This window comes from Puma concolor, chromosome C2 (assembly GCF_028749965.1).
Source record: "Puma concolor isolate L17-30 chromosome C2, mPumCon1.1.hap2, whole genome shotgun sequence".
NCBI classification, from domain to species: domain Eukaryota; kingdom Metazoa; phylum Chordata; class Mammalia; order Carnivora; family Felidae; genus Puma; species Puma concolor.
In genome coordinates, this window is record NC_141675.1 from 72,511,728 (window position 1) to 72,536,926 (window position 25,199).

At 36.8% G+C, this 25,199-nt stretch overlaps 1 protein-coding gene across 7 annotated transcripts in view; it reads right to left on the minus strand.

Annotated features, from left to right (window-relative positions):
• Positions 1-24,081, minus strand: part of PEX5L (peroxisomal biogenesis factor 5 like) — a 231,150-nt gene extending 207,069 nt beyond the window's left edge. For 6 of the 7 annotated variants that reach the window (XM_086674792.1, XM_086674786.1, XM_086674783.1 and 3 more), the window contains exon 1: positions 23,741-24,080. In XM_086674792.1, coding sequence (XP_086530918.1) covers positions 23,741-23,761 — 21 coding nt within the window. In that variant the 5' untranslated portion in view covers positions 23,762-24,080. Of the gene's footprint in view, positions 1-23,740 lie in introns of all 7 variants that reach the window. The other variant, XM_086674787.1, reaches the window with a different exon arrangement.
• Positions 24,082-25,199: the final 1,118 nt, after the last annotated feature.

The window sequence follows — 25,199 nt, forward strand, 5'->3', positions numbered from 1 at the left end:
GTGATGAATCACTAAATTCTACTCCTGAAACCATTATTATACTCTATGTTAATTAACTTGGATTTAAATAAAAATTAAAAAAAATAATAAAGAAAACAACAACAGCAAAACAACAAAAAAATTTAATTCTGATGTAATGTTATATACTATCAGTTCTCAGTATAATGGAAGAATAGGAAGAACAAGCATCATTCATGGTACAAGCATCCATAATTGTCTCACATAGCAAGATTTTCTTAAAGTGATCATAATTCTGTATTATTAAAAACTAAATCAAAGCAACATCCCTGATGCCTTATTTTACTGACCCAGAATTTCAGAGTTGGAGGTTCTCTCAGACCATACAGTATGCTAATCTCCTCACTATACAGGAGAGAAAGCCAAATTGTAGAAAGGACCCAAGTTAGAAAAAATGGGAGGCAATGATGGCAGAGTTTTGAAATTAATTGTCTGGACTTTTGTCTTGACACATACTAGGCACTCAATCAATGTATAATGAATAAATAAAAGAGTAAAAGTGGAATGAATAATCAACATGTAAAATTATAGAAAAATATAATGGGGGTATCTGGGATTAAATTTATAAAGGCAGAAAAATAATGGCTAATCGTAATTTAGGCAACAACAAATGGGCATGACTACTTTGAGGAAAAAACATTTCTTTCCATAAAAAGCAAGAAGTAAATGCTATTACTACTACCATCACCAACATAACATGAAATATTCCATCTTTTTGAGTTTAATTCTATCCTTCATTTTATTCTGGCATCTCAATCTTATCCTCACAGAAAATGTGGCAGGTCATACCATGGAGAAGAATGACTTTGATGGATCGTTAGATAATAGGATTCAAAGTTTTATATAAATCCTTGCTGCTATCTCTAATGTTTAAGTTAACACCCTATTAACTAAATGTCAGCTCAGTGCTATGAAATATTTTTATATCTATATTTATTTCTCTCTATATGTGAATAAGATCCTACTGCTGTCTTTAAGGAATTTTTAATTTAAAATAGATGAGACTTAAAAGGTGCTCACGTGCAACTTCTATCCCCAAAGGACCTTTAATACCGTTGTTTAATTTGTCCTTGAATATATCTGCTTGGGTTATCTGTCCAAGGATGAACAACACAGAAAATTCTTGCTGGTTTCTCTCTTGAAAGTAGATGTATACTACCAGAGCAACTAGATCTAGGTTTAGCTCTGGAAGTGATGTGTTTTTGGACTTGACCTTCACCTCCAAGGTGAATGATGCTGAGCTTCCAAAGATTCAGAAGATTGCTGATAGATTTTTATCACTTTTAGGATATAAATACTATATGTAGTTTTAAAGTATTATTCTTAAATGTTGCTGTTTATTATTTTGGTTGGTTTATTCACATCAATATCTGAATGCTTTTATAATGTACATAATTTTGCATTTATTGTCTGGGTTGTTTGCTTTGCTAATCAATACACTTAAATCAATGGGAATCTTGAAGAATAGAGCATTACTAATTCATTAAGTCAAATATTTAACTTAAAATATTATTATTAAAATTTTTAGTGAAGAGTGAATAATGTTCATTAACATGTTATATCTGTATAAGCAACTATATTTTCATACTGAAATTTCATACTGGGTTAACTTCTATAAAAGATTCTCTCTAGTGGCTAAATTGCTGTGTCATGATAAAAGGATAAAAGATCTGTTTACAGGTTTGAGTCTAAGTTTTTGTTATGAAAAATATCAGGAAAACCACTAGACCACTATATTTTTGACTTATGAATAGCTTGAAATGGCCGTTTACCTAACTTAAATGTTTACCTATCTCCAGACAGTAGTATCTTTCATGATTTTCTCTCTGGTTTTGGAAAGGGACATTTTCCTTCACATAACATCTAGGCTATGAAATAATGTTAAAAAAATTACATATGGATTACTGATTCAAGCCCCAGAATGCCTTCACATGTTTCTCTCCCTTTATACATTCTTAAAATATATTTTAAAGCTGTGGTCAGTATGAACGATGTGAGAAGCTGCCATTTTCAATAGAGGAATTAAAAAAAACTAATCTATTTGTCTTGGGACTATTTTTTGATATTTAATTCAATACACTGCATATATAGTTTATTAATTTCCTCTCAGACTGAGTGTGCTACTTCTATACGTCCTGCACAACTGAGTCATATTTTAAATACTCATTTTCCATATACTCCACATTTAATTATATTGTCTTGTGAATGTTCTTTGTTTTCTTATTTTATTTAAATCAGATCTTTGTATATGCAAGTTTTCTTGCATCTTTTCAGATAGAGTTTACATTCCCTCATGAGAGGGATTATAAAGATTTGTTTCTATAAAAAGAGAAGATGCTCAAAAATATTTGATAATAAATGAATAAGTGGGCATTTACTTCCATCAACAAAACTTGGATATGCACGTTGCATAAAAGATTTAGGTATAGAGAAGGGAATCAGGATTCAAAATAAAGAAAAAGTAAGACGAATAATGAGGACTCAGGTTGGGTGGAAAGCAGATATGCAGAAGAGATCTATTTCTTATTCTGCTCTGTGTTTCTCAGATTTTATTTTAGCACCCACAGCTTGGAAATCAGATAAGCTTTCCTGGGAGTGTAGCCAGAAAATAAATTGGATTTCAGTGATTTATATTTGTTATGGTTGTATAGTGTGTCAGGTGCTGTATGGAACATATATATTACATGAGAATGTCCTTTACCTCTAAAGGTAGTGTTCTGATTTTGCACCTGTATATTGTATTCCTCTCATAAATAAAAAATACATTAATTGTAATTATAACTAGTTTTATACTTTCAATTTTTTTCTATCCTTTGGTAGGTCTGCTAACCTTATTACTGAGTGGGCTAGAACCAATATGGGCAGTGTGTAGTTCATACAAGCATTGGGAGGCTAGTCCTGGCTTTACCACTAACCATTGTAACCGACAATTACCAGAAATGGCAAGTAACTAATAATCTGTGCCTCTGTTAGTGATATGACCTGTCCTTCTGACTTGACCACAGTATTGTGAATATAAACTATGATATAAATCAGAACATGATTTTTTTTTCTTTTTTAGTAAAAAGTTCTGGTTAAAAACAATGAAAACATTTGTGACTGTGCAGTTATTTCCAAACTAGCCTTTTGTTTGGTCTGTTTTTAGGTAGGAGGAAAAGAGATTCTGTTGGCCTGGAGACCTTGTTCACTGTAACAGGAGATTAGCTGCCTCTCTGAAAAGCAGCACTCCAATTCACAGAAGGCTTGAAGTACAACATTTAGACAGTTCCCAACAAGCCTGTCATCCACGCCTGCCTGTCTTGTTTGGTGACATCCAGTTGCTATGCTTCTCAAAGGGCTCCCCCTGCCTCTGGGATGGCTCGTGGAGACTTGCAAAAATTCAGTTTGTTCAAGTTGTCAGGGAGTTTCATTATGATCCAGAACAGTAGGGCTGGGGTTTCTGGACTACTCTAGTAGAGGCATTTTGGAGCCACAGAGATCAGTGCAACCAATTACATTTTACAGTCATGTGTAAATAGTCAATATTTAGAAAGCATTTCTTTTAGCTCTATGCATTGGTGTCTATTTTAATTGTGTGCATGGGGGGTGAGAAGTGAGAGGGAAAAAATGACAAATAAATTTTTCATTACTAAGTGGGATAGCATCAAACAAGCTCTGGACAGGGCCATGGAATGATTCAAATAGGCTATGTTAGGCCATATGGAATCATAGTTGGGAGTAAAGTGAAGAATTTGAACTCTAAAGTCTCTGTGTTTTTAGAGTACAAGTGTGATTGTTAAGTATGCCTCCTATTTGATCAAGTTTTTTTTGTTCTTTAATAAAATCAATATTAGTCAGAAACTTTCACTGCCCTGAGATATTAAATTTGCTAGCTTCCTATAAAAGGGAGCTCCTGGCTCTGGTTAGAGTTTTATTATTATTTTTTTTTATTTTTATTTTTTTTAAATTTTTATTTTTTTTCAACGTTTATTTATTTTTGGGACAGAGAGAGACAGAGCATGAACGGGGGAGGGGCAGAGAGAGAGGGAGACACAGAATCGGAAACAGGCTCCAGGCTCTGAGCCATCAGCCCAGAGCCCGACGCGGGGCTCGAACTCACGGACCGCGAGATCGTGACCTGGCTGAAGTCGGACGCTTAACCGACTGCGCCACCCAGGCGCCCCTCTGGTTAGAGTTTTAGCTTCTGGTCTCTACTTTTGACTTACGAGGTCAGCTTATTTTGAATTTTCAAAAAGGCAATTTTAGTGATACAAAGTGGAAACATAGCTTTAGGGTCTAGTTTCCCATTCCCATTATAGATGCGCTGTATCAGGTGAACAGCACAACCATACCCACATTTCTTTGGGGTTCATAGAAGAAATCAGAGGGATGAAAGGGCATAGAAATACTTTTTTACTGCAACCAACTTATTCCATTAATTAGTTTGAAGGTTTAATTTTCATTATGATAATCTTATTGTAGAGTTTTTAAAAAGTGCTAGTCACTGCCTTAATGAGATACTCCATGTTAATTAAATACTGTGAACAACCCATTTTCACCCTCAATAATATAAGGGTATTTCTTAAACAGAGAATCTAGTATTAGAATTTGGCAACAAATCTGTGTTCTTATTATCAAGAGTCAGAAATCAATTAAGCTTTTGTATGACTTATTGCATGCTTCAATTTTCTATTTTGAGATGTTCAGAGAGGTTAAGAAATTTGTCCAAGGTCACACAGATAGGGAATGCTATAACTTAAATTAATACCTCCTTCAAAAATTTTTCCCCTGTCTATGAAAACCATAAGGAAAATGTGAAAGTCATCTATGCAGCCAAATAATGCTATGATATTCATTTCACTCATAGCAATATAATTCATGGGGATGAATAATAGATGATTATCATTTCATATAATAAGTAAATCATGCAAATATAAACCCACACGACAAAATATTATAACTAAGCAGGAAAAAAAGTAAATATAGTATTGGTTTAATGTTTTGGTAAGTTGGATCAATAGTTTTTTCCCCTAAAATCAAATGTCATATATATACATATGTATATGATAAACTCTATATATAATTTATTGAACTTACTTTTTTATTCCATTAAAATATTTCAAAATGCTAATTTACTAAATTTTGGTTTAGAATAATAAAATAATAGTACTGGGGAAAAATTAAAATTCTGTTTAGTTATTTTGTGAATGAGAAAACTGGGACTCTCAGAGATTCAAAGGAATTCCCCAAATCCTATAGTAGTTAGGCCAAAAGAGTCCTGGGATCCAATTTTTTTGCCCACTGGCTCCTTTTATTTGGTTTCTCACACCTGCCCCACCCTTCTTCATTAATCAGACAGACATTTGAATGCATTACTCAGGATTAATGATTAAAAAAAATTTTTTTTTATGTTTATTTTTTTTTTAAAAGCGAGAGAGAGCAGGGGAGGAACAGAGAGAGAGGGAGACACAGAATCCAAAGCAGGCTCCAGGCTCTGAGCTGTCAGCATGGAGCCCGATGCGGGGCTCGAACTCACGAACTGCGAGATCATGACCTGAGCCGAAGTCAGATGCCCAACTGACTGAGCCACCCAGGCATGCCAGGATTAATGTTTTTTAAAGGAAATACAGCCATTACTTAGAGATCTTGCATGTTCGGTTGCAGAATCTAGCAATGAAGTGAGTCAAATGAATTTTATGGTTTCACAGTACATATAAAAAATATGTTTACACTATACTGTAGTCTATTAAGTGTGTAATAAATAGCATTATGTCTAATAAAACAATGTACATACTTTAATTAAAAATACTTTATTGCTAAAAAATGTTAACCATCATCTGAGCTTTCAGCAAGTCATAATCTTTTTGCTGGTGGAGGGTTTGTCTTGATGTTGCTGGCTGCTGACTGATCAGGGTGATCATTGCTGAAGGTTGGAGGGGCTGTGGCAATTTCTTAAAATCATACAATAATGAAATCTGCTACATCGACTGACCCCTTTTTTATGAACAATTCCTCTGTAGCATGCAATGCTGTTTGACAGCATTTTACCAACAGTGGAACTTCTTTCAAAATTGAAGTCAATCCTCTCAAATCCTACCACTGTTTACAACTAAGTATATGTAGTATTCTAAACCATCTTCACCACATCTTCACCAGGAGTAGATTCCATCTCAAGAAACCACTTTCTCTGCACATCCATAGGAAGCAACTACTCAACTACTCATCTGTTAAAGTTTCATCATGAGATTGTAGCAATTCAGTCACATCTTCAGGTTTCACTTTTAATTCTATTTCTCTTGCTGTTTCTACCACATCTGCAGTTACTTCCTTCATGAACTCCTCAAAGTCATCATCTTCTAAACTTCGTTAATGTTGATATTTTGAGATCTTTCCATGAATCACAAATGTTCTTAATGACATCCAGAACGATGAATTCTTTTCCAGAGGTTTTCAATTTACTTTGCCCAGGTCCATTAGAGGAATCACTATCTATGGCAGCTATAGCTTTACAAAATGTATTTCTTAAATAATAAGACTTGAAAGTCAAAATTACTCCTTGATTGCACAACGGATGTTGTGGTAGCAGGCATGAAGAAAACATTAATCTTGTGGTTCATCTCCATCAGAGTTCTTGGGTGTCCAAGTGCATTGTCAATGAGCAGTAATAGTTTGAAAGGAATTTTTTTTCTGAGCATAAGGTCTCAATAGTGGGCTTAAAATATTCAGTAAGCCATGTTGTAAACAGATGTGCTGTCATCCAGGCTTTGTTGTTTAATTTATAGGAGAGAGGCAGAGTAGATTTAGCATAATTCTTAAGGGCCATAAGATTTTTGGAACGGTCAATGAGCATTGCTTCAACTTACAGTCACCAGCTGCACTGGCCCCTAATGAGAGAGTCAAGCCTATGTTTGAAGTTTGAGGCCAGGCAATGACTTCTCTCTAGCTATGAAAGTCCTAGATGGCATCTTCTTCCAATAGAAGGCTATTTTGTCTATGATGAAAATCTATTATTTAGTGTATGTAGTCACTTTTATTAACTGTTCTAGCTAGATCTTACGGATAGCTTGCTGTGACTTCTACATCAGTACTTGCTACTTTACCTTGTATTTTCATATTATGGACACGGCTTCTTTCCTTAAACCTCATGAACCAACCTCTGCTAACTTTGAACTTTTCTTCTGCTTCTTCCTTGCCTATCTCAGCCTTCATAGAATTGAGGAGAGTTAGGGCCTTACTCTGAATTAGGTGTTGGCTTAAGGGAACATTGTAGCCAGTTTGATCTTCTATTCATATTGCTCTAACTTGATTTATATCATCAATAAGGCTGTTTTGCTTTCTTATCATTCATGTGTTCACTTGGACTAGCAGTTTTAATTTCCCTTCAAAAACTTTTTCTTTGCATTCACAACTTGGCTAACTGTTTGGTGCAAGAGGTATAGCTTTTGGCCTATCTCAGCTTTTGACATACCCTTCTCAGTAAGTTTACCCATTTCTAGCTTTTCATTTAAAGTGAGAGATGTGTGATCTTCCTTTCACTTGAACACTTAGAGGTCATCCTAGGGTGACTGACTGGCCTAATTTAAATACTGTTGTGCATGTTAGGGAATACAGAGGACAAAGGAGGAGGAGAGAGACAGGGGAATGGTCAGTTGGTGGAGTAGTCAGACCACACACAACATTTATTGATTAAGTTCATTGTCTTATATGAGCATGGTTTGTGGTGCACCAAAACAATTACAATAGTAAGACCAAAGATCGCTGATCACAAATCACCATAACAAATATACTAATAATGAAAAAGTTTGAAATATTGTGAGAATTATCAAAATGTGACACAGAGACATGAAGTGAGCAAATGCTGTTGGAAAAATGGCACCACTAGACTTGCTCGATGCGGGATTGCTACAAACCTTCAATTTGTAAAAAGAACAATGCCTGTGAAGTACAATAAAGTGAGGTGCAATAAAATGAGGTATGCTTATAGTTCATTTTCATAATTTAATTTAATTCTATCTGCAAAGTTCCCAGATAAGATGTTCAGTCTATACTGGTCTACAAGAAACTTCAGAAGTTTAAATCAAACTGAATAGATGAATTTAGGCTAATTAAAAGATGAATTAGTTCAGTGATTCATGACTTAATCCAACATGCATTGCTCACTCACCATAAGGAGGCTCTGTGCTAGGCACCAGGATTGAAAAATGAACAAGACACAGCCAAGGGAACTCAGCAGAGAATAGGGTGAGAGGAGGTAAGACACAGGTCTGCACAAGCACATGGTGTAAGAAAGCATAGAGGAGGGTATCTACCTCAGTCCTGGCAACTCAGGAAAGACTCACTGTAGGAAATAACCCTTGACCTGAGTTCTGAAGGATGAAGAGGGATTAACCAAGCTGGTGAGATGGTGAGTGTTTTGGTCAGAGAGAACATCATTACAGAAGGCCAGAGACATGGAAGCACAGGTGCAGTTGGGGAAACACCAAAATTTAGCAAGACTAGGGTCCGGAGTGCTCATGGGGAAGCTGTAAATGAGAATGCCAGAAAGTGGGCCCTTCAAGTCGTATCTTATTCTGGAGGCCAGTGTTTTCACATTTCAGTGTGCACTAAATTCACCTGCACAGTGTTAAAGTGAAAATTCCCAGGCCTTACTCTCATGGAGCCTGATTCGATAGGGCTGCAGTGGGGTCCAAGAATCTGGATTTTAAACAAATATTGTAGATAACAATTCAATAAAAGATTGCATTTGGAAAAACATTGTTACAGATGATGGTGCACCTTGAAAGGACTTTAAATAGAGGAGTGATATGATCAAATCAATGCTGCAGCAAAGATAGTGGTAGAATACATGTGACCCTGAGCAAAAGGACTAGCTGTGGGGCTGGAGGCAGGGGTGGGGGGGCACAGAGTGACTCTTTAGGTAAGGGTGATAAAGTAATCTAAGATGATGGCTGTTAGGATGGAGAGACAGCGCAGGGTAGGAGTGAATTAGGAAGCAAGGGCTAGAACATTTAGATTTGATTCTGGGAGTAAGAAAGAAAGAGGAGTAAGGATGAAGGAGGAAGAGGAGAGAATGGCTCCTGGTTTCTAATTTAGGTAACTGAGTAGATGGTGGTTCTATTAAACAATCTTGGAAAACAAGAGAAGAGGCAGACTTTATGGGAGGTTGTTGGTGGTGATAACACATCCAGTTTGAGACATATTGATTTTGGGTTGGACCAGGTAGAGGTCAGTTAGTGATACTGGTATTTAGTTGGAAAAAAATAACTTGTTTGTAGATATATATTTAAGATGAGCACAGATGCCAGATTAACTATGTTTTCAGCTTAGCTACTTTAACATTTCCTTACCTGCAAATAGGCTGACTATCCATTTCTTAAAAATGGAAGAATTAGTTTAAAAAGTAAGTAAAATGGCAGAATTATGTACAGTACAAGCTACAGCTAAAATAACTTTTGACAAACTAGGTGCAAAAGACTGTACTTTAACTCTTCAGACAGAACATTAGTTAATGCTTCCTTTACATAACACAGAACATTTACATTCTTTTATCATTGATTCTGAAACCAGGGAAAAATTACATGAACATGCTGGGAGTTGATCCCTGAAAGATTAATTTGAATAAAATCAACTATGAAAGAAATTATGACTTTTATTTTGGTACTTTTAATTTTACATTGAATTAGTTGATCAATACTATCACATTCTGATTTTTATAATGTTAATTTTGACCTTCTGCTCCTAAAGTAATGGAAAGTTCAAAATCAATTTCAAGAAATCAGGGACCAGTGCCTCCATTTTATTTTTATTTATTTATTTATTTATTTTTTATTTTATTTTATTTTATTTTTTATTTTTATCTATTTATTTTCAATATATGAAATTTATTGTCAAATTGGTTTCCATACAACACTCAGTGCTCATCTCAAAAGGTGCCCTCCTCAATACCCATCACCCACTCTCCCCTCCCTCCCACTCCCCATCAACCCTCAGTTTGTTCTCAGTTTTTAAGAGTCTCTTATGCTTTGCAGTGTCTCCATTTTAAACAGATATTTTAACATCAATTGAGATTAGTAAGAGCTATGTATATTTCCTTCACAGTAATCTTGATCTTGCCATTTAGAAGTTCTCTTTAAACAAGGCTGGAATTTGCTCGTTCCCTGAAAAAATGGATGTCTAAGAGAGGAAGAAAATAAGAGACCTCCCCCAAGTAAACAGTGACTAATTTTTCAATACTGAAGTCACGTATTTTATTTTATTTTATTTTATTTTTTTATTATTGTTATTATTTTTTTTTTTGAGAGAGAAAGAGAAAGTGCACGCATGCACATGCAAGCAGTGGAGGGACAGAGAGAGAGGGAAAAAGAATCCCAAGGAGGCTCTGTGTGACAGCACGGAGCCCCATGCAGAGCTCGATCCCATGAACCATGAGATCGTGACCTGAGCCAAAATCAAGAACCTGATGCCCAACTAACTGAGCCACCCAGGAGCCCCTTGAATTTTTTATAAAATAAAAAGTAAAACATAAAATTTAAATATTTAGGTAAGTGACAGATTTTGGAGGGGGGGACATCTTGGCTTAATTTATACACACAACCCAAGATTCTGCTTCTATACATGCAACACAGAGGGATCTACACTGGGCTTCTGAGCTCTGGTGAATCCCACAGCTTCGCTATTTTCCTGGCTTGCTGGGTATTTTGATTCTAGGGAGGCTTTCTGTACAAAAATATGGATGTTTCACAGCTGCTCTGTACTCCACTAGGAGAGTGTACCCCATCACACACAAAGGTACTCTCAAGGTACTAAATAAATATATGCAGATGCTGAATTCAGAGAACTGATAAAGCTGTATGGATTTAGTACCTGTCCTGTATAAATGACAGAAAGAATGCCTCAGAGATTTCTACCCTCCAAGACCATGCAATATTCCAGAAAACTTGCAAAATCTTTTTTTGTACCCTCACTGTTAGTTGAGTCAGTTTGGAATAGGTGAGGTACTTATGTAGAGATGTGACCTGAATTTGCTATGTAGGCTCAAGAAATAGAGTAAAGAAACCAGATAGACCCAAATTTTGGTCTCCCAACTGATTTGATGTAGGGGTTTGGGTGAGGCACTCAAACCTTGTCAGTTGCATTCTATCAGCATAACAAAGATAAAATATCTATCTTATGCCAACCTCACTAAAGCATTCTAAAGATTAACTTTTATAAGGCTTTCACAAAATGTGACTATTGTAGCAGAGATAATCAGTATTCTATCATAGCTGAGAGTTCTGCTATATTGAGGATAGCTTTGTAGAAAAATATCTCTTGTCATTTGCAGAATAAGGGTAGGGGAAGAGGTATGGCAGGATCCTCCCAAGCAGTACATCCCTTGAAGTATTAGGGAAGGTTGATCTTTGACTTCATAAGAAATAACAAGTATCTTGATGTTAGCAAAGCCTTTTAATTTATTTTCCAAGATACGGTTATTAGTGAACTGGGGAAATCTGCCCTGACCAACATTCAGAGATGTATTGTATCACTAATTAAGGGCCTGATAAAAATAGAATCCTAGAGCTGGAAGGAAAGCCAGTAATCCTCTAAGCCAACCATCTTCCATAAAGACTAGTAAACCCACATCCAATCTGTGTTTGAATATCTTTGATAAAATAGAGCTCACTTCTTCACCTTTCATCATGCCCCTTCACACAAACACACACACACGCACACACACACACCACAGATTAGAATGTTTGTAGAGGAGACCCTCTTCAGAGTCATACATATGATTGTACATATTGGTTGTACAAGGATGTCTGGATGAGAGGGCACAAGTCAGGTCTGAAATCCAACCCCCTAACTCCACTTTCTAAATCATGTGACTGGGTGTGAGACTGTGTCCTCCAGGAAAAAAGAGAGTCCATGTATTTGGCTCCCCAGGGAAGATCCCTTTTTATAATCTGATCAGAAGTGGGACACATATCACTGGCATAGTTATTTCTTCTCTCTTATTAGAGAAAGCTTGACATGTAATATTTCAATCTTTTTACCCTGTACCTGATGGGAAGAATTGCTCCTACATATCTCAGGCTCCCATGTGAAAATAACTGTGGGAAACATAAGAAGATCTCCATATTCAGACAGTCTTACAAAATTGACATGTCCCTTGGATGACCATTGTGAGTGCAGCTCCTTCCTTGGATCCTTGGAATAATGTGTGTGTGTGTATGTGTGTGTGTGTGTGTGTGTGTGTGTGTGTGTGTGTGTGTGTGTGTGTAAATGGGGAGGTGAGGTCTGGAGGTATAAGCAACCTCTTACAACTGGGTATAAGCAAATGACGGCCTCCTAGGGCAGTTCTAACTGATGTTCTGTCATCTCAGCGGTCTCACGGGTGTGTGTGTTAGCACTATGATCAAAATCTCTGCTGACAACTTTCTGAGCTGGTGAAGAGGTGTCTAGAACCTTAGAGGCATGGATTCTAATTCCAAATGACCTTGGTCACTTATAGATATAGTTAGAAACCATTAGGAGAATCTATTATGTTTCTAAGTCTGCAGCTCCAGACTGTCCTTAGGCTTTAAAGGGTTTGAACCCATTAAATTGCGTAGACTGCTTTGACAGCAGAGTGTTGGTTAATTACAGTGGCAATCTAATTATAAGGCTTATAAGGTTTCCCTGTAATTGATTCCCTTTCAAGTGTGTGGAAACTTCACTTCATATGCATTCACTCCTGAAAATCATGGGAATAGACCAGATTCTGGGTGTGTGTGTCTTAGAATCAGGAAGACTATCCCAATCGCACTTTGGAGTCCTTATTCAGGACAGTAAGGGACTCTTCTCAGTATTTCATTCATTCATTCATTCATTCATTCATTCATTCATTCATTCAGTAAATACTACATTAATAGTATGTACCTAATTCTAATAGTCTCCAGGAATACAAAGATATATTGGATATAGTCGCTGCCACAGATAGGCTTACTAGTTGGGGAGATTGACAGAAACAAGTAATTAAAGCTATATGGTAATTATTTGTATTAGTGATGAATTTAAGATGTTAAGGAAACATTGAGGAGGAGATCGCTAATTCTGCATTGTGTGGGAGAATATGGGAGAACACTGGTGGGGGCACAGAAGAGCACTCACTGAAGAGATAACATTTAAGTGCAATATTGAAGGGCGAGTAAATATTCAGTGTACAGAAGGCAAGCGTTTGGGATGGGGAAATGAAAAAGACATGCAACACAGTGAGAGAACAAGAAAATCAAGCGTCTGCCACTACTGCAGACAACCAATTATGACAGGCACTGCTATGGCAGAACCACTTCCTTCACACACAATGTATAGAAAACACTTTGCCAGTTCCATAAAAACAAAAGAGCTAATCCTGAGTAAGTCATCACAATGTATGGGTACATTTATTGGTTTAGAGAAGGTACATTATTAGAGCAAGATCACACAGACAATATGTTAGGGAAGCCAGGGTTTGGACTTGGGGCTGTCTGATCCTGGAGCACAAGTATGTTGTGCCTCTTCAGGTATGAGGATTATTAAGTGATGTATGATACATGCCATCAAAAGGCTTTCAGCATACTTTTTTTCCATTTTGAGGAGAGGCAACTAATTCCATCAAGACCTAGCCCTCACTTTCCTCATGTATGAAGTGACAAAGTTGTGCTATATGAACTCTAAAGACCTTTATATTTCTAAGCTTCTATTTTCATTTAATCTTGCCTCAAGCTTAAGAACACTTTTTTTTTGTCTTACATATATCTTACTAAAGACTTATATAATAGATTGCATATCAGTAATTAAAGACTCAAATACACAGGGCATTTTTATTATAATCATCCTTTGAATGAATATGAAACACTAACGTGTCCAGTTTTCCACATTAAATTCCTGCATATGGAGAAAAAATGTTCTTATCACTAAAGTACATGATATGTATTTTAATTCCCTGATTAATTACTAAATCCTTCACAGAGCTCTTTCCAATTTTTCAAAAAGAATAGGAGTGAGCAGTAGATGGACATTGATGGATGATGGAGGGATCATTCTGTTTTTCTTTGCTGCATGATTTAATAAACCAATATATTCTAGTTTTACTGTATTCTATAGGCCTGCATGTAATAGCAGGCAGCACCAAACAAAAGCTTAAAGAAAATTATTTTCTTTTAACTATTCTCCCTGAAGGCAGACTCGACTTTAGTCAAGTCAATATAGAGAGGCATCTATTTTACTTTCAAGCAATATCTATAACATGTAATAGTGGGCATTGACTTTTTTTTTTAACTTTCCCAAATAAACTCTGTATTTGGAAAATCGCCTACCTTTGGAGTCTTGGTGGTAAGCAGATATGCACTTTTCCAAACTACCTTGCAAATAGGGTACGGATGTGTGATTCAGCTCCACCAACCAGCCACATCTGTCCCCACTTTGAATTGGGATTTTCGGGGCACACAGAAGCAGTCACAGTAGAGAATTCATCCTGGAAATGGGTGGGGGAGCAGCTGAAGATCCAACAGGGGTTTCCATGGAAGCAGCAGCAGTAAGGAGCAGCTGAACCAGTGCCCAAGTCTAGGGTATAAGGGTGCAAACTGAGGTTTCTTTTCTGTGAGGACAGCAGTGGGGTCTGCACTAGCCTGGTTTGAGGTTTGACTGAGGCTGTGCCCTGCCTGATGCCTGGTCTCTCCATCCCAAGCCTAGTTCTAGAAGTCTGTGAGTGCCCCAATGTACTTAAAAAAAAAACACTTTTAGAAACTTTTTATTTTGAAAAAATATCTAGCTGCAAAAAAACTGCATGTATAGAACAATGGACTTCCATAACACCCTTTCCCCAGATTTACCAATTCTTAACATTTCCTATATTTTTCTTTCTCTTTCTCTGTTTCTCTCTCTCTCACTCTCTTTATGTAATTATATTATACATAGTATTATTTACATTATTCTAAATAACTTTAGAGTAGGTTACATACACTACGCCCCTTTACCTCCTTATATTGCAGCATGTATTTCCTAAAAACAAGGGTATTCTCTTACTCAGCCACAGTTTAGTTATCAAATTCAGGAAATGTAACACTAATATTAATCTAATCTCCAGTCTATATTCATATTTCAATTATGCCAACAGTGTGCTCTATAACAATTTTCTTTCCCAGTCCACGATCCAACACAGGATCATATATTGCATTTACTTGTCATATCTCTTAAGTCTTCTTTTAATGTGTAAATATATCAGTTTTTCCTTGTTTTTCAAGATATTGACACATTTGAAGAAATAATCTGTTTATTTTATAGAATATCCCTCATTTGGGGTTTGTCTGAGATTTTCTCATGATTAGATTCAAGTTGCTAATTCTTAGCAGTAATATTATATGAGTGATATTGTGTCCTTCTCAGGGCATCACATCCAGAGATAATATGCAGATGATTACCATATTGGTGATGTTGATTTTGATTACTTAGGATGTTGTCCAATTTCTTCACTGAAAAGTTATTATATTTTTCTCTTGTAATTTAGATGGTTGATATTTTGATGTTATATAAATGTCCTGTTTCTCCTCGAACTGCCCCCTTCTTCAGCTCAGATTCAGCATCCATTTATCATTTTTGCTTGAATCAGTTTTTACTATGAGGATTGCAAAATGGTGATTTTTTGATTTTCATCATTCCTCCTATGTTTATTAATTGTCAATATATACTTTTCATAAATCCCTTTTCTGCTTAAATGAGCCAGAGCTGGTTTCCAATGCTTATAGCTAAGAACCCCAAGGCTGATTAACTTGTATATTTAGGCAGCTAGTTCCAAGAACCTATCAAACCACCAAGACTCCAACCAGTTTACTCAAATGGTCAATCAAGTCAGTCCAAGGAGAAACACCTTTAACAAATGATACAACTTTTCACCGTGCCTCATTCCACTTTTAAAACACATGCACAGATCAGACTTTCTTCCACTGCCAACCAAATGACTACCAAACTGAATATATAAAATATCAAATAGACTAAAACTGAAAAGCAGAAAAATATCAATTTTTGTGACTAAATGCTAAACACCAAGATATTTGGGGATATTGAGTAGTTTATTATACTGTTTATTTTTCACTTAGATTTTTTTTGCTTGTAATAAATATCGAAATAAAGAAAAATAGTTTAATGGAAATAGCACACTGGGGGAAGGCAGCTTTCCCTCAAGTGCTAGCTCTGCTAACTTGTGTGGGACTTTGTGAGCAATTTTTTTACTTTTCTGAACCTTAATTTCATCATCTGTGAAATGAGATGGTTGAACACAACACTTTCAAGAGTCTTTCAAACTCAGGATTTTATGACCCCAAAACTGAACATGAGTGCAATTGTTGTAGACATAAGGAACTGTTAACCTAGAATATTCTAATGAGGACATTTGGATCCAAGATTATTCTGGTATAAAGATTAGCAACTGTGAGATAACTCCCAAGTTATTCAGAGAATAGAAACATCAAAACAATTTGGAGAACAATTTAGTCTAGAGATCGTAAAGCTGTCTGAATAGATGTCTTTCCCAAGAGTTAAACAGTCTCACAGGCTTGGCATTGGTCAGGTCACATCTTGAGTAGTGTATCTTGCTCAGAGGGCCATACTTTCGTGGAGCCATTAAAACATCAAAAATGTCATCATGAAAAATTATTGAGTGAACTGGGTTGTTTATCTTGGAGAAGAAAAGATTTAATGGGATGAGGACATGATAATTCTCTAGCTACTTGAAGGTTTGTTTTATTCAGGTGGAATATAATCGGTTTTTTGTGTTTTCTCCAGACAGAAAAACTACAACCAACTGGGTGGAGGTTATGATACTGATATAAGGAGGAAACTCTATTCAAACATAATTGTGATAGTTGCTTTTATCAGCCCCTCTGTCAGGGACACCATCATGTCTCTGTGATCTCAGAAAGCTACCCAAGAATCAAGCTTTTTGCTAGGGTCTCAGTGAAACAAATCAGGCCTTGTTCTCTATGTAAATGTTTTCAGATAAGTGCTTCTCAAACATCAAAAAAAAAAAAATATATATATATATATATACACACACACATACATATATATGTGTATGTATGTGTATATACATACATATATATACATATATACACACATATATATACATACATATATATATCAATCACTGGGTATCTTGAGGAATTTCATTTCTGATTCAGTAGGTCTGGGGTGGGAACTGAGATTCTGCATTTCCAACAAACTCCCAAGTGTTTCATGTGCACATAATCACCTGCCCAATCAGATGTTACATTCCCATGTGACCAAAGGATGTTATTCAGTATAAGCATGCATGTTACAGTTAACACCCATGTGAAAGGAGGTAAAAAGATGTTTCACAACTCCAGCAGCTTCGTCTTCTCATGATGTTTAAATGTTTTCCTGTCTCTTTTTTCCTTAAAGAGCTTCCATATTTTCTGACCTTTTACTACTTTTGATCATTTTGCCTACTGGCATGGCTCTGTCTACTTCTAGGTAGCCATGAATTAATCTCCCAGCATATCATGAATTTTGATTATTTTAGATCATTACTTCGACTATAACTATTTTTGGCACGACACACAAACATGCACACACAAACACATATACCATCTTATGGTGCTTTTTATTGGATTTTTTCCCACAAGGCATAATGGCCTAGGAACAGAAGCTTGTGTGTGCACAGGGACCCATGCCTACCTTCAGCTCTCTTCCCTTCGTTCTAGGCTTTGTCCATCTCCAAACAGGCATCTCACTCAGTAGCAACTGGGTAATGTATCCAGGGTCTTTTTATTATCACAGGAATTTTCATTTCACCCTGATACAATACCAGTTTTAACCCTCAAGACCATACAGAACAATTCTAGCCTCTTCCTGCATAATGATTCTTCAAGCATTTATATAGAGTCATCGCGGTCTCTTTGAGTCTTTACTTTCCAAACTAAACATCTCCAGTTCCTTCAATAATTAATCATATAAAATGGTTTGAATTCCTCTACCATACCAGTTGCTTTAAAAAATACACAAATTTTAAGAGGGTGTGTGAGAGTGGGAATTTTGTGGTTACCTAGGTAGATTTCTGGCATTACAACACCAATCATCTCTTGGAATCTTCATGACTTTATAGATCACCATATGGCATTCTATTTGGAAAAAAAATTTTTTTCACTACACCAAGTCCCACTTGCAGGGTTTTCCTGTTGTTGTTGTTGTTTTTATTGTTTTTCAGAGGAATCTATGCATGAGCAGGGGTTTGGGGGAGTTCTGTAAGCACCTTCAATGCAAATTCTCCCACTTGGCTCAGGTTCCCTCCATTTCAGAGCTGCTGGCAAGCTTCTATGTGTTACTCTTGAAGAAATGGTGGATAACTAGCCTCTTCCTCTCTAAATGAGCTCACTTTTTTTTCATCTGTGCAATCTCTAACAGTGATTGCCTAAAAATTATACATAGGAATGATCATTTTAGTAAAGTTTCACACGGAGAATAATAATGGTCATTTATCTAATGGAGTTTCAATAGAAGTAGTATACTGGCACTTATAAAGATCAGTCAAAAATGACATACTAAGACAACACTGGCAGTGTGTTATATTATACTCTGAGGTCTCAACACTCAGCAATGATCTGGATATTTAACCAATAGGGTATTAACTATCTTCCTGTATAATATGCTAATATATAAAACACAAAAATCTTTCTGAATAGAATGGGGAAAGAAGTTTTCAATTTGGTTTCCTTAGTAAAGGAGATGGCACAGGGAAGACGGGTGGAAATGGGTAAGGTGGAGATGAAGGAAGGGGTCATTAACAGAAATGTAACCCTTAATTCATAGCACTCTGGTCTTGGTACCTGATACGTGGGTTACATGCTGTAGTAAATAAATTCTTAATTATAAAAAGGTGATACATTTTCAGAAACTTGGCAACCCCATTTCCTCTATCAGTGTATTTGAAATTACAGCATGTTTAGATGCCACAAAACACTCAGATTGGACTTAAGTCTCTTAATAAGGAAACATTAAAGTGGGGCTTACCTTCACTTGTAATGCAGGAAATGCACACTAGTTATTCCATGGGTGCATCAAGAAGTTAATTCTAGAATATAAAACCTTTAAACAGCTCTAGCTTATGCCTGTGTTGGCAACATGTGATCTCAATGAAAAGTGTGAAAAAGGAGACTGCCAGATGTTTTGACTACATGTGATACATCACACCTTAATGTTTCCTAGGTTGGCTGTAGTAATACTAGAGATTCAAGATTTTAAAATTAACAAGTTCTCTTCTAACTTTTTCTTAGTCTTTACTTTAAAAATGTGTTATAATCAAAACATTCATGTGCTGGAGGTTTTTTCCTTAAAACATGTGTTTTTAGGAAGAATGTTTATAAACCATAAACAAAATCTCAGAAGAACATATTGTGTGTCTTTTAGTAAGTGTATTATATAAACTGTTGGCCAGTATGACTGGGGAATGATGTTTTCAGGTTAATCAATATTATACCATAAGTATTATAATTTTAAGTGTTAGAAGCTCACTATTACTCCCATATAAGCATGATTTGCTATAAATATATCAGAAAGCACTTCAACATCTTGCTGGAGCTTGTGTCATAATTTGAGCATGAGCCCCACTGCACATGTATTTCCTTCAGCAGAATTCTAGTTAATACTATTTCAGACTATACATTCATTCAATAAATGAGTATTAATGCTGATTATCATTCATAGGAAGACCTTGAGGAGGTTGGGCAGGTGCCATTTGAGATGGGGGAAAGGGAAAGGCAGCAGCTACATCTGACCAAAACAACCAACCCCAGTCTCAGGTCAGCATTGCCTCATTTTCTTTAAAACATCCCCTCCAGCAAGCTAATCTTCAAAGATTCTCCTCTGAAAATGCAAATACCACTGCAGGGTGTGTGTATGTGTATATGTGGTGTATTAGTATTAATTATATCTTTGTTAGCAAAAGGTTGATAAAGGGAATGACATAGGATAGAAAATGGTGGCATCAAGGAAGAGAAAATGGATCTTCTAGAGAAGTGGAAATACCCATGACAAATATTACTTAGTTTACAGTTTTGCTTGAGGGTCTCAATTATGACAAACTACTATTACAGATGTTGAAATAACATTTTATAATCTTATCTTGGATTGGCTTCTTATATTTGTTGTTTCTAGTGAAACTAAATGAATCTCCTGTGGCCAGATCTACTTTATTAGCATTATTCATGTTACCCAACCTGTTCCCCTTCATGAAGATTTTTTTTAAAGCTAAGTAATGTCAAAAATAAATACAAACACAAAACTCCTTTGGGGAAAACAAATAAAACGGCTACTTTAGAGCTGTTAATAATCTTACAATTATTGTCACTTAAATTTTCTTTAGTTAATGTCTTGTGAAGCCAGAGGATGTGGAATGTTTCCTCAGCCAGCTTAAGTAAATAAAAAAAAAGTCTGGTTTAGAAGGCTCATAATGAAGATCAGTTACAATTACAATTAGATTTTTTGTTTGACTGCCTTCTGAAATAATTTTCTTTTATAACAAAAGCATTACTGAGGATGCTTCATTAAAAAAGAAAAACCCTCAGTTCAAAATTGAAATTACATTGGTCTATATTTATACCTTCCCAGAAAAAAAAGTTTGGCTAAGGAAATATTCAGAGACATGTAATTATTTTGCTCTAATTGGCACTGTTAATTCACATGCACATGTACAAATAAGCATTGCAGTACAGAGCATACAGAGGTATTGAAAGGATTAAGACTGAAGGGTATCTAATAGGAATAAAGAGTTTGGTCTGAACTGATTCTAAAATATATTTAATCACCAGTGGCCCTCTTGGTCAAATGGAAAAAAAAAAGTAAATCTAAAATAGTCACTAAGGAAACGAGCTTTGCTTAAGTTGCTTGGGTGATAAATTCCCCTTGGAAATAACTAGTGAGGCAGTTGGAAAACAGTGCAACTCTAGGGCCCTGCTCCTAAGAAATATACCTGTGGCATTTACTATGAAACCAAGAAATATATGCTGCCATGCTCTGCTTTATCTATCTACAATGGATGTCAACTTTTATCTTCAAAGGTGCTAGCAGAGTATGCTTTTGAAAGTCTGTGGCTTCTAAAATGAATTCAGGTTCTATGGTAAACTGGAAAATTAGCTATATGTGAAAGACTTAATAGATTTTATTTACAAAATCATTTAGTTGTAAAAGCAAAGGCACTCCAGGAGTTTTTAAATTAAACTATTTTTTAAGGCTTCTTGTGAATACCTTCCCCACTCAAGACTGCCTATTTACAAACATTTTATTTTAGAATCTCTACAGAAAAGAGAAGAATTAGAAGGCACAGCAAATGATTGCAAATGTTTTTTTTCACTCTCATTTTAAGATATCAGCCAAGTAACACCAGTGTTTCAAATGAACTCCAAAGTTGGCAGAAGTGTTAGTAAATCTACTCGTTCCTAGTCCAATTTACCAAATAAATATTCAGATTTTTAATCACAAATTAAAAAATTAAAAATTAAAATTTTGGAGTGTTTGGGCGATATGTCTGCTCCTTTGTGATTACCATCAGGGACACACAGAAAGATGGTGCTATCTCTGATAAGGAAGGCTTCTTTACCCTGAATATATCAGCACAATGGAGATTTTGTCTACAGGCTCAATACTATTCTCTGGGAATGAGACTGGCCTTTTCAAATGTAAGCAAATATTATAAATCAGGTTGTAATAGGCATTATTTCTGGGGAAGAGGAAATCCCACTCAGATGATCATATATATCATTTAATAGCTACTACACTATTAAAGCCATAGAAGCTTTATATTTAACATTAATGGTCAATAGTAAATAGGGAAAAAAAGTATTGTGCTCTGAAATTTTGGCAAGCATATTGATTACAGTCTTTATTTAGTAATGTTTTCAAGTTAAGCTTGGCAGCAAAGATTTGTGAGTTTTACTGCAAGCCATCATATTTGCTGTTACAGTAGTGCACAAGCAAAAAAAAAAAAAAAAACGTGAAGTTGGGAGCATGTGCAGAATCTTACATATTGTTTATTCTTCCAAAGTAAAATGAAACCCTCAGACATTGTTCTAGGTGATTCAAGTTTCACTAACATCCTCCCTTGAAATATTCAGAAAACTGGGTTAGAATTGTTTTTGGGTGCCTGGATTTACCAGACTGTTGCTTCAATTCTTCATTCACAAAAACATATTTTAAACAACAAAAAAATAATGTGAAAAGTTTTTGTAAATTCCCCAAGTAACCAATTGTGAATTTTGTGTGAATGAGCAATTTTCTGAAGATTGACACTATTCAGTAAAACCTTCCTATTTTACTCCAGTGAAGAAACTGCTTAGGGATAATAAATAGATAATATAGAAAATTGTAAGTATCATTCTTAGGGACATATGAAACATAAAACTATAGTAATGATCCTTTGTTAATTTTTTCAGCAGTCTGACTTCAACATTTCTGAATGTTTGAATGCTCCTTTGTTGTTAAACTTTCCAATTAACGTAGCTTTAATAAGAAACATGTAGACCATATCTATTATATATACTTAGAAATATACTTCAGTGACTAATTATTGTCCATCAACTGTGATAGAATTCCATTAATAATTTTCAAACAGGATGATGTCAGTAATATGGGAAATGGTTTTGGAATTCTGATAGTGCTGATTCAGAAATCTTACAAAACTTATGACACTGATTATACCGTTTTATATAAAAATAAATTACAGTCTAAGAGAATTTCCCCACAGACTTAGAAATTAAATATTTGGTAATACTAAATTATGAATGCAATAACATATCTACCTATTTTCAATTGCTCCAAAGACACAGAAGCAACATCGTCAATATTCACACATGTTACACTAGTGTGAAGATACCACATATGATGACTATATTTGACCATCTTTGGAATAGAAAGGAACTCCAAACATCAAACCTGATGACTAAAGCATTTAGAACAGCAAAAAGAGCTCAGTTCATACTTTAGGAAGCTGAGTTAGTATTTTTTTTCCCCCAAAGTGTACAGCTGCCTTTGTAAGGAAGAACCAACCATGTGAATGAGAACTGAAGTCAAGGTTAAAATAATTTTTCCCAAGAGAGTAGAGTGCATCAGAGAGAAGCAGAGGCTCAGCTCAGATGAGCATTAACAACCAGAGGCAGCATCTTCCCTGAAAAACATTAGAGTCTCTTGGACATATGTTTGAAATTCATCCTCCCAAGTCATCCTGTGACTGTAGAGATAGGTGACAATGTCCCACTCTCTGAAGGGGGAAAATACAGCACAAACCATTTAAAAAATTATCACTTTAAAAAATTATACAAAAGTGGCAAAGTGTTCTGTCAAGAAACCTTTGCAGATGGTAAAGGAAAAGCTTTGTCTTTCTATTATTGTTTGCCCTTCAGTTGACATACATGCCGAGTTGCATCAATAGAGGATTACAACGGAAACACAGTCATCTCCAGGTTTCCTCTGTTTGGATTCCTTGATCTCGTTTAAAGAAACAGGCTCAGGGAATGCACAGAAAACAAACTTCCCCAATCAAAGTTCCGAGGCGGTTCCTCCCTTTCTCCCACCCTCAGAAAACTGTCTAGTTTACTGGACAGAAATGTCATGGTCATGTTGCACCACTTCACTTGTTGAACTGTGTGAAGGCAGTGCCTGACCACAATAACTTAGTGAGCCACCTTGCTCTTAAATTAGCCCCCCAAGATTTCTTTCCAGTTCGGTGGAAATGTCTTACCTGCATGTGTCCCTGGTACATTCTGCTTCGGCTTCTTCAGGGCTCCCTGAGGCCGCCGGATGCTTTCCCTCGTGTTTACTTGCACACCAACAGAGGGGAGAAGACGGCGTGCACAGTGTGTTCTCAGACGGTGCCCCTGAGCCGGGTGGAAGGCTCCAGGTAGCCCGGCCACTGTGGCCCCCTGGCCGCTCTGTAGGCTGCCGGGAACTGTTCTCCGCTCGGGGTGCTGAAAGCGGACACAGGAGAGCGCGCGGAGGAGATGAGGAGCCCAGGCGGCCAAGCTCACCCGCAGGCTCAGGTCCTGCTTCGCCGGGCGTTTCTAAAACTCACTCCGCCACCGAACTCTCTCGCTTCCTGCCGGGCTGCCTCATGTCTCTCTATCTTCGTCACGAACCCCCTTCTCCTCCCAACCCTGACGTGAGCGCCCACACCAGCCGCCGCAGCAGCTGCCGAGCGGGGCGCGCGCCGCCCTCCCGGCCGCGTCTCTGCCGAGAGGCCGCGGGGCCGGGCACGCGCGCGCGTTCCCGGCGGGCCCGTGAGAGGCCCGAAGGCGGTGCATGCACGCGGCCGGCAAAGTGCCCGTGAGTGGTGGTCGCGCAAGGCGTTCAGGTGCGGCGGCCGCATGCACGGAGATTCCGGCACAGTAGATGGTCAGATGTAACAAAAGTGGGAGGAAAATGCATTGTGTCTCCAGAGCCATCCATACCGACTGAGCCTGTCATCGCACAGACATAATGGGCTGAGCGTGGGGGTTTCCGAAGAGTTTACTTCTGTTCTTTTAATTTTTTTAAAAATTTTTAATGTTTATTCATTTTTGAGAGGGAGAGAGAGAGCGAGAGAGAGCGAAAGAGCGAACAGGGGAGGAGTATAGAGAGAGGGAGACAGAATCCGAGGCAGGTTCCAGGCTCCCAGCTGTCAGCACAGAGCTCCATGCGGGAGTCCAACCGTGAGGTCCTCAGATCATGACCTGAGCCCATGTCGGAGGCTTAACCAACTGAGCCACCCAGGTGTCCCTGAGTTTACTTCTGTTCTGATTTAGCTATCACAAGTTACCTCCCTATCATTGAGTGAATAAAGACTCGCCCCACTCACCCCACCCTCAATTCATTTTTGAGCACCCTATTTAAAATTCCAAACCCCAGTCCCTAGAGGCCTTCCATGATTTGTTTTTTTCCCTAGCACTTAACATCATCTAATATCCCATGTATTTTACATATTTTATTTATTGTCTGTCTCTCTCTATGCAATGTTATTTCCATGCGATCAGAGAGGAGTGTTTCTGCTTTTGCACGGATGTATCAGCACAATATACCTCCTGCCGCATGGTTGGTACTTTAAAAATATTTGTTGAATGAATGGATCTTCAGTATGTAATATACAGGTAGAGTGCATTTAGATATATCTCAAGTTAAAGACACTGGATAGTTTTATGTAGCTTCTACATTATAAATATATATAC